At 39.8% G+C, this 10,463-nt stretch overlaps 2 protein-coding genes across 5 annotated transcripts; both read right to left on the bottom strand.

Moving 5' to 3' along the window:
- Nucleotides 1-495: 495 nt before the first annotated feature.
- LOC135998236 (keratin, type I cytoskeletal 12-like) lies at nt 496-3,923 on the bottom strand. 2 transcript variants are annotated; one of them, XM_065651396.1, is made up of 8 exons: nt 3,279-3,923; nt 2,620-2,702; nt 2,240-2,396; nt 1,803-1,964; nt 1,579-1,704; nt 1,140-1,357; nt 808-890; nt 496-593 (listed from the first exon to the last, which is right to left on the bottom strand). In XM_065651396.1, exons 1-8 carry the CDS (start codon nt 3,921-3,923, stop codon nt 496-498), a joined length of 1,572 nt encoding a protein of 523 aa, XP_065507468.1. The 2 variants fall into 2 exon arrangements, with proteins under 2 accessions (XP_065507468.1, XP_065507469.1); XM_065651397.1 differs by having other exon boundaries at nt 1,146-1,357.
- Nucleotides 3,924-5,987: 2,064 nt separating this feature from the next.
- On the bottom strand, nt 5,988-9,645 carry KRT20 (keratin 20). 3 transcript variants are annotated; one of them, XM_065651414.1, is made up of 8 exons: nt 9,223-9,645; nt 8,394-8,476; nt 8,022-8,178; nt 6,991-7,152; nt 6,783-6,908; nt 6,414-6,634; nt 6,185-6,225; nt 5,988-6,085 (listed from the first exon to the last, which is right to left on the bottom strand). In XM_065651414.1, the coding sequence occupies exons 1-8, from the start codon at nt 9,643-9,645 to the stop codon at nt 5,988-5,990; spliced, it is 1,311 nt and encodes a 436-aa protein (XP_065507486.1). The 3 variants fall into 3 exon arrangements, with proteins under 3 accessions (XP_065507486.1, XP_065507484.1, XP_065507485.1); XM_065651412.1 differs by lacking the exon at nt 6,185-6,225 and having other exon boundaries at nt 5,988-6,123; XM_065651413.1 differs by lacking the exon at nt 6,185-6,225 and having other exon boundaries at nt 5,988-6,120.
- Between the last annotated feature and the right edge of the window lie 818 nt (nt 9,646-10,463).

Here is a 10,463-nt window from a genome sequence, read left to right as displayed (position 1 = left end):
GGGAGTACTATACCATGCACATAGTATATGGTAAAGCAAAATACCCAACAAAATGGCAAATATTGATCAGCAGCAACAGTCCTAAATGAAGAATAAAGGGAGACATAATACTTCAAAGTTTGTTGAGTGCTTTTATTAGTCAAGAAAACTGGAAAATGAGGTTAGAATAGCAAAATTATTTTGTCTATTAGTTATTAAAAAGCATATCTAATTAAATGCCTAATGTGTGCACCATATTTCTAGTTATTGAACAAAGAATTGATGATATAGTTAAAGAACATCATGAAAATAATACAAGTAATACTAGTAGATTGAAGCAGAAAATATATTGTATGCCTGCTAAGAATGAAAATGCAGGCTTTGTTTCATTTAAAAGAATCTTAGTAAAAAGCCAATCTATTTTTATCGCTTCATACAAAAGAACAAAATTATTTATCCATTTGGCTTTGAAAGAAACATGGAGTGAATGGATCCTCTGCAGTATCAGATTGTGCCTTATATCTTCTCTTCGACTTCCTTAACATGGGATGCAACAACTTTTCCATCTACCACTTCTTCGACAATTGTCTTGATCTTTCTAGTTTTGCTAGGATCTAAACATCATAAACGAAACAAAGAAATGTTTATCAAAGTTTTAAAAGCTATAAAACAGAGCAGCATGTGTGCATGGACAGTTACATCCTTTTCCTTTCAAACTGGCTTCTTTTATGATGAACTCTATGATGTAGTTAAACAGAATAGCATGTATTATTTTATTTATAAGAGTGACTTTAGAAACAACATTTTATTCAATCAAGTTTTACTTACCCTGAGAAGAATCCAGTGATTGTGTTTGTGATTTGGACCCTGTCAAGGATGAGCTTTCAAGTGTAACTCCCTGTCCTGCACTCCTAGAAGTGAATCAGAAACAGACAATTTTGCAGAATGTTTGTGAGGATCAGGAGAAATCGTAATATTCTAAATACTGAGCAGAATGGTTCATTCTCCTCAGGTAGAGTAGGTCTGGATTATTTCAGAATCATATGTGCCTTACTGTCTTTTGGTGATTTTCCCACTTGTTTTGACCTCTTTTCTCCTGGAAAGGATATTGCTACTGAAAATAAAACGAAGGAGGGATTTTCTGCAAATTAGTTGCTTACACAAACTCGCCATCCAGCAGGCGACGGTAGGTTTCAATCTCCATTTCCAGACGAGTCTTGATGTCTAGAAGCTGTTGGTACTCTGCGTTCTGGCGCTCCATGTCAGCCCTGACCTGAACCAGCTGCGACTCCAGATTCCCAATCTGCAGCTGGATTTGTGAGAGCTGAGCACAGTAACCTCCTTCCGTTTCTGCTAAAGTGTCTTCAAGGGATTTTTTCTGTGTAAGAAGGGTATTATGTAACATAAGTATGTGAACAGAAAGGTTCGTCTGCTTTATAACATACTACTTGCAATCCAATCATATATATTAGTGCTATTTAGGAACTTAATACAGGATTTAATAGGAAATGCAAATCTGAAATCCTGTAGAACAGTTTAAGATCTAACAACACTTTTGAAGTTGGAACATGACTAGTTAGCAGCTTCCTTGGAACACACCATGGCCAGCTGAGATTGGAGTTCAATTTCCAGGCTCTGAAGAGTTCGTTTTAAATCCGTGATCTCGCTCTTTCCTGACTGAAGCTGCTCAGTATTGGTGGAGATTTCCCTTTTCAGCTCCCCGCTCTGAAATGACAAGGAAGAATAGAGTGCAATTTTACTGTTCCAAATATTTAACTCATTTTTACATGCATTTCGCCAAATTTGCTGCCTCTGGTTGTTACCTTTTCATTGAACCACGCTTCAGCCTCTTTACGATTTTGCTCGGCAATGACTTCGTACTGGCCTCTCATGTCATTCAAAAGCTTGGTCAGGTCAGTTCCTGGAGCAGCATCCATTTCAACGCTGACTTCGCCAAATGCACTGCTTTGGATACCCTGAAGCTCCTGGAGAGATGTAAAATATAGAAAAGGTTCTCTTAATAGAAGGCAAAATAGTTCTACCAAAAACATATATCAAGAAATATATGCGATATACATTCTGTATCAACAAGAATCCACAGATGGTGTGTGTAGTTCTTTCACTCTTTCATTTAGTGAACCCAGAAAAGAGGAGCAAACAAAACAAATAATGAAACCAAGGAACTCTCGCTGGCCTAAAGACGGGAATAATTTGATATTTCGCTTCCTTGTCATGAATTCACAAAGGAAAAAAAGAGTACCTCTTCGTGATTCTTCTTGAGATAAGCCAGTTCTTCATTCAGGCTTTCAATCTGCATCTCCAGATCAGCTCTCGTCAAGGTGAGTTCATCAAGAACCCTGCGCAGGCCGTTGATGTCGGCTTCTACGCTCTGCCGAAGAGCCACTTCATTCTCATATCTGTAAAGAAAGTCATAGAACAGGATTTTTTACCTGGTTAATGAGGGCAAATGCAAACCATTACCATGTACTTGTATAGCTTTTACTATGAAATCTTGATACACATAATTATTATAATATTAATAATTATGTTAAAGTATTCTATAATGAAAGAGATTTTTGAAAAGAAAATATTTTTTTCCTTAAATCAGTGAGAGTTTTTGTAATTTTAAGATATACTTGCTTCAGTCTGAAATCGTCAGCAGCCAGTCTGGCGTTATCGATCTGCAGAATGATTCTTGCGTTGTCGATAGTTGCATTAATGATCTGGAATGCAAACAATGTTCAGGGAATTATTTTATGGCCAAACGGCATTGCAGCTCAATATAGCTATTTACAGATCTGTAATCCTAAATATGATTATAATGTTAAATATAATTTGTTAGACTCTTGTATATTAAACGGTGAAAATACGTAGGACAGATTTTCAGCTTCTGCAAATCAGCATGCTTCACTTAATGGTAGGATCCCAGTTTGCATTCTATGCCTAGGTAGTTTATAACTCCGAACACCTCACCAAGCAGTCTGCCTATTTCAGGAACTGAATTTGTGGTATAAGAAAGTCTATGAGAGTTTGTAGAACTGGATTCCATCACTGCCTTCTCCTTTATTCAAATTAGACCAAGCCATACAGCATTGTGTAATACAGCTACAGAACCACCGTTAATATACAAGAAAAATTCAACACATGATACCAGTGCAATGTGACAGAGGATTATTACAAGCGTTAGTACTGTAAAAGAAATTTGCTCTTGGTTTCTGAAAGGAATTTGTTATTTTTATCCAAAATATTATGAGGAGAATTACAAATGTAAAGATACATTAAGTACATCGCTTTGCTACCTTGTTTCGAAGATCTTCAATTATAGGATAATATTTGCTGTAGTCATTCCCAGATCCAGGGATACAAGTGCCAGGGCCGTTTTTCTCATACCACTCGCGGATTTTGCGCTCCAGCTCAGTGTTGGAATCCTCCAGAGATCGTACTTTGTCCAGATAAGCGGCCAGACGGTCATTGAGGTTCTGCATTGTTTCTTTTTTTGAGCCAGAAAGAAGGCCACCGTCCCCAGCACCAACAGTGCCAAAACCAACTCCAAAACCGGCTCCTGAGCCACTGCCAAAGCCACCTCCAAAACCGGTGCCTGAGCTACTGCCAAACCCACTTCCTAAACCTCCACCAAAGCCACTGCCTAAGCCACTTCCATAGCTACTGCCTAAACCACTGCCAAAGCCTCCACCAAAGCCACTGCTTAAGCTGCTCCCAAAGCTTCCACCTGAGCTAGTCCCGAACCCTCCGCTGAAGCCGGAGCCTGAACCAAGCAGAGAAGCGGCACCAAAACCTCCGCCAGGTCCACCGCCAAACCCAAGTCCGCCGCCACCAAAGGCTCCTCCACCGCTGGAGCTGGACATTCTCAGCGATCCCCCGCCAAGCCCGCTCCGAGACGAGAATTGCCGGGATGCACCGCTTGTGCGCACGGAAAGGGCCATGGTGCTCAAGGAGTGCGTGCTGCCAAGCACCCGACGCCGAGCCAGGCAGATCGACAGCAGTTCAACCCTTATATAGGGAACGCTGCGGGTGTTTCAGGAGTAGTCCCCTCCTCCTAGGAAGATCTTTAATTCTTTCTCTCCCTCTCGTTTGGAGGGAAATGGCTTTAATGTGTCCTGACCGAACTAAATGATCTGTGCCAATGGGAGCGGAAATCTGATGCCCTCCAGGTGTTCGCTGTGCGAGGGGAAATGGGTGGAGTAGAGCTAAGACATCATGATAAGGTTTTGCCATGTGCAACGGAGCGCAAAAATTTCTTTTCGCGTTTAAATCCCTCCTAAATAATTTTTTTGTCATTACATATTCATTGCTTTCTTGGTTCGGGGCTATTATTACGGAAGTATGCTAAACTCGGTGGAATGATCCCTTTCATGTCATGCTTCCCAGTGTGCGTGTCAGAAATGTGTTTCTATTCATAATACTTTTCTGGTGCGAAACTCTGCCGGATTAGCGCTCTCTGTAGGTGGGATAAGAAATAAGAAAAGTGATCAACAAAAGCGTATGAAGAGGCATATGAAGAGGTGATCTCTGGGTTGATCATTAATATGAAAACATAAATATACTTTATGTTACTGAATATAATTTGCAATCTTTTCTGCCCTAAACCTTTCATCATTGACATTTCGCCAAGTAATATGCATAGTGTATAGCAACAGTTTATACTTTTGAGCTGAAAACTAACCATTTTTTCTTCTACATAGTTTGCTGTTATCTCAAAATAAGGAGAATTATTCCTGTATTTTGTGCTTTTCATAGTATAAATCTAAAGATTAAGTATAGCTCTTCTAGGTTACAGGTTTAGGCACGGAAACCCTTCAAAACCAATATACTTTTCTTTTGAAGCTATGTTGGTAAACATGTTTTTTTTTTTTTTCCTGGCTTAATTATATCGCTGGATTTGGCAACTGAAATGTATGAATTTTTAATTTCTCTACATCCAAGGGCACGGGTGCTTTTTGGGGCAGAAGTGTATTATGAGCAGCAGATCAAAGGTTTCTGCAGAAGTGAATTGATAGCCTGGTATCAGTGACTCATCCTTGTGAAAGCAAAGGATTATTTTCTTTGGCGGGTGTTTATGTACAGTCAATACCACCCGGGATAGGTAGGATTTCAACAGGAAGAGTTTTTTGTGTTTGTGTTGGCAAGAGGAAGTTTTAGGCTCCTTGGACTGAAGGAGATTTAGACTGTCTGGGAAAGGGGGCGCACAGGGAGCGCTAGAGAAAGCTGGAACAGAAACGGTGGGCTGGATTTCTGAACTGGAAGGCAAAATATATTCTTATTGATAAAATATCTTTGCTTGCTATAGTCCCTGCTGATATAAACATTCACAGAGAGTGAATAATAATAAACAGGCTTCTTTGATTTTACACTTTGATTTATTGTGAAATGAAAAGTGACACTTCTTATTTATTTAAAAATAATTTTTTTACTGAAGTGAAGCTGCGTTACATTTGAATGGGAGTTTAAGTTCAGAAAAGGTGCACTGAATCAACATGTTAATGTGTTTTTAAAAAGAAATCTACTCTAAATCTGCTAGTACACAAGAGAAAAATTGGATTACTAAACTTTGGATTGCAATCAAACTAATATATTTGAGTCTATAATCTATATCTAGTAAATTCTTTCTTGTAAAGCTTTGATGAGGTGTCCATCAAGGTTTCAAAAATAGCAGCTCTCTTCTGAAAGCTTTTGTTAATGTGTTAAAAGTATGAGAAAACGTAAGGCACCGGTTGTTGAAGTGAACTGTCTGAAACAATTAAACATTTATAACAGACTTTTTTTTCATCAATGTCTTTATGTAAGTAAGCCCAAAATCTTGTCGTTTGTAACTTATGAAAAAAAAAAAAAAAGAGAGAAAAAAATTCTTTGAGATTAGATAGTTTGGCATTTTTCAGCCCTTCTGGGTTTTAGGGAGAATGAGATTGGCTTCTTCGTAAAGTGGAATCTTTTAGTTTTGACGTGGGCTCCAAGAAGCTCAGTGGCTGTTTCCTCTCTGCTGGTGCCATTCACATCTTCTCTTCGATCTCTTTGACCTCAGAGGAGATGACCCTGCCATCAACCACCTCTTCGACTATCGTCTTGATCTTCTTAATTTTACTTGATTCTGGTAATGAAATGGAACCGTGAATTAATTTAATGCTACTTAGTTCCACAACATTTCAACAGGCAGCCATCAAAAACTAAGGAACTTGGTGTGACATACCTTTTTCAAGGTCTGCTGCAGATTCTTCCACTTGGAAATGTCTGTTCAAATTATAAATGAAAAAAATATAAATATATGGCATCTAACATACAGTTGAGAATTGGGCAACAGGCTCCCCCCACCCCAAACTAGTTGGAAAGTGGCAGATTTTACACTTTCGCGGTATTTGCACCGTTGTCTGCTGTCATACAGAACTAAACCAATGAGCAAAGCGGGTGTATTTCCTCACCCAACGTCCTCTCCTTCCAGCAGACGGCGGTACGTGGCGATCTCCATTTCCAAGCGAGTCTTGATATCCAGTAATATACTGTACTCGTTATTCTGACCCTCCATGTCAGCTCGCAGTTGCCTCAGTTGAGCCTCTAAATTGGCAACTGCTTCCTGGATTTGGGCTAGCTGATAGCTGTAACGTGCTTCAGTTTCAGCCAGGGTGTCTTCTAAAGACTTTCTCTACAGCCGATGAAAAGAACAGAGACGCATTATTCAAGAGGATACATTTTTGTGTTAAAATAGCATCTCGATTGAAAAGCCTCTCAGTTTCTATATTTATCCATGTGACTAAACGCAGTCTTTATTTCAAGTACTCTGTATTATTTACCATGTTCAGCAGGGACTGCAATTCCAGCTCCAGACCCTGCAAGATCTGTCTCCGGTCGGTGATCTCTCTCCTTTGGACTTGTAGCTGTTCAACGTTGATCGCGACTTCCTGGTTCAGTTCTTCGGTCTGAAATGCAAAAATGAAAGGACCGTAAACTGCAACTCGATGTGACCGAGGTTCATGCTGACGTTTCAGTAATCGACCTCACCTGCTTTTCAAACTGTTGTTTGGCTTCTTGACGGTTCTTTTCTGCCATTTCTTCGTATTGCCGTCTCATGTTTTCCATAACAGTTGCAAGATCAATACTTGGAGCAGCATCCACCTCTACATTAACAGACCCACCCACTTGTTTGCGCAGTCTGTCGACGTCCTGCAGCAATGAGGACTGTGTTAGCAAACTCAAAATCTACAGACATAGAAGTAATTCTTAAATAGCACCTCAGGGCAAGGTAACTTAATCACCTTGTAAATACTGTTTAGTGCACTTGCTGTTAGAGCACTCTATGTATTTTGTAGCAAAAATTGCTATATCTGCTTCCAGAAATGATACAAATGCTTCAGTCCTGCACAGCACAGTTTTAAATGGGTGGCTAGGTGGGCTATTTTTCTAGGTTGGATCTTTCTAATACTGTGCTTATAGAACATATTTTCTGCAGCGTAATAAGGAATTTACACTTTTGAAGTTGATAGCGTGACACTAAGGGGGAGGCTTGGGCATACGCCATAACTGAGATTTTGTTAACAGTCATTTTGAATTTAGGATTTCAGTTTGTGTCTTTACTTGAAAAGGGGACATAAACAATGGTGGTCTAACAGTTTTACCTTTGTAGGTCTTTGAAACTATAAGTGTAATGCTAAGGGTGAGATTTAGTTTGAGTTTAGGCTCCTAGGAGATACCGAGTGCACATATCTAATTTGTAGGTACCTCTGCGTGAGCCAGAGCTCCTGTTACGACCAGTAGAGACCACACTGTCCCAGCTCACCCGCCAAAGTTTGTTGTACAGTGGGCTGAATCGCTTTCTGGGCTCTGTTTATTGACTGTCTCGCAGCTGATTATGATAGAATCGTAGGTGCATTCACATAGATAATATATGAATAGGTACCTAAGTTTGGAGCTGAATCCCACTGTAAATGTAAGTCTTTCAAATTAACCATGAAGATCTCATTATTCCTAGTGAAGCTGGGTTTATATATATCACTTAAAAAAACCCCTCTGTGACAGTATTTGGCTGCTCTCACCTCCTCATGGTTCCTCTTAAGAAAAGCCAGTTCTTCATTCACATTTTCGATCTGTGACTCCAGATCGGCTTTCGCCAAAGTCAAGTCATCGCGAACTCGGACCAGTCCATTGATGTCGCTCTCAACACTTTGCCTGAGCAGGTGTTCATTCTCATACCTGTAAAATAAGGCTTGTTTTGTCATCATGGAAATGTGACTGACTGATGTAAATGTTAGAATCGGTAACTACTACAGCCTTAGTTGTAAGATTTTTCTTTATATTAAACTTTAGATTAGAAAATGTTTACTTCTCAGCTTCGATACTAATAACTAGAAGCTTTCATGAATAAGAGGAGCATGAAAGAGAATTTATGAAATGATCGTGTAACTTACTTCAGTCTAAAATCATCAGCAGCCAGTTTGGCATTGTCAATCTGCAGGACCAGCCTCGCGTTTTCCAGCTGCGCAGCACCAATCTGGAAGGGAATGGTTGAAAAGCAATGGAGCTTCACACAGAAATGCTCACTTGATCCGTTTCTGGAAATTAATCCTGCATGAGGGCTTCATCTCGCTTAACTTTAGCTGTTAGTCATCTAGGTTTAAGTTAAGTTCCCTTTGAAGCGCATAGAAGGAATCAGGGTTTTCCAAAAGGCAAATTACCTGGTCATAAAATAGATATATAAAATAGTTGGAATGAACTGGTCTCTGGAAGGGATCGGCTTTTAAAGGATGGGAAACAGAACTGGTGAAAAGTAGGAGTTACTTTGACAAATTTGTCAGCTGATTGCTGTGGGAATATTTTATTGCTTATAGTGGTAGTTTACTATTTCAAGTAGTGATCTGTCATTTTTTTCTGAGCATTTGGCTGGCAGTCTTTTCTAAAAAAACACTCTGAAATCCACAGATGCTAGACTATATTTAAATATATAAAATACCATCAGTATTTTCACTAACTAAAATTACCTAAGGCAAATAGAATAGAATTAATTACTTTTGATTCAGAGATTTTTCACGTATGAGATTACTCACATCTGCAGACATTTATCTAGTATTACAAATCATGTAAAATCTGTCACTAATTTGTATCTGATCGAAAGAAAGCATTTATTTTTCTTGCCCGAGAAAGTGTAATTTGGAAAAGTAGATTTCCTACAATAGATTATTATGTATCTCCCCAATAATTGCAATTCATGTATTTATAGACGGCTGTATGATATCTTACCATATTTTGGAGATCTTCAATTGTTTTAAAGTACGAGCTATAGTCATGCCTCACGTCTGTGGTGTTCTTCGCATACCACTCCTTGATCTGCTTCTCGATCAGGGAGTTTGCCTTTTCTAGAGAGCGCACCTTCTCCAGATACGAAGCCAAACGCTCGTTGAGATTTTGCATAGTTGACTTTTCATTACCAGTGAGCAGAATGTCGTTACTGGTAACGTTAAGCTGGAAGTTCCCACCGAAGCCTTGTCCGGAGCTGGTGCTGGCAGACACGCGGGTGCCATAGCCGCCGGCCCCCCCATAGACGCTGGGTGCCTGGAGCCTTTGGATGCTCGTTTTCCTGGAGGTCAAACCACTGACGCTGGGTGCGGTAGGTTGGAAACGGGTGCTTGCACCCACCTGGAAGCTTCGGGCAGAGAACGCCATTTGTGTTCTTCGTCTTGTCAGGTGTGGCAGCCAAACCTACACAGACAATGAGCAGCTGACATGAGGAGCCGTCTGTGCCCTGTAAACCTTTATACCGTGTTTCTAAGAGGAAGCACAATGGTTATAAACTCCACCTCTGTTGACACATCATGGAACTGGTGTCAGCAGAAATAGCACGCGCCACATTGTCCCTGTGCTCCCAATAATGCAAAGGAGTTTCCATCTGTTCGTCTGTATTTGAGAAAAGGCCCTCAGGTAGTTTGGCTTGCTTTGTTATTATTTTGAATAACAGATAAAACACAAATAAACTGTTGAATCATTTATAACAGTATAGCTGCAGCCGTACTCTCTATAGCCCTTTTGAAGAAACGAGTAGATTCTTACCCCCATGTGCAGTGTGTGAAATTAAAATGAGAGTTGACTGTATGTGACAAGAGACTCAAAGGATATTTGCAATCATTTCTGTTAAGTAAAGGATAGTTTGGGCCTCAGGACAGTCTAGAGCAGTGTATAAATTATTAGAAAGGAGGCATCTGTAACTGCCATGTTAATTCATCTTACAGGAAGCACAAAACAGTATTCATACTGTAATTGGAAAATGAATGCTGTTGTAGTTAGCTTGCATTGAATATGCATTCATTTAGTATTCTAAAACCATTGCAGGTTGAACTCTAGCTCTCAATGTAGTTGCGGTTAAGCAGGAAGAATATTGCTTTGTCCATAAAGTAATAGGAACAAGAATATTGGGAACCTTCTTCACCCACTTAACCAGCTCTGTGTGGCTGAAGTTAAAGCCAAACAAATATCCCTCCTGCCTC

Source organism: Caloenas nicobarica, chromosome 24 (genome assembly GCF_036013445.1).
Source record: "Caloenas nicobarica isolate bCalNic1 chromosome 24, bCalNic1.hap1, whole genome shotgun sequence".
NCBI classification, from domain to species: domain Eukaryota; kingdom Metazoa; phylum Chordata; class Aves; order Columbiformes; family Columbidae; genus Caloenas; species Caloenas nicobarica.
Note: the sequence above shows the minus strand (reverse complement) of the source record. Positions and strands in the feature narration are given on the sequence as shown.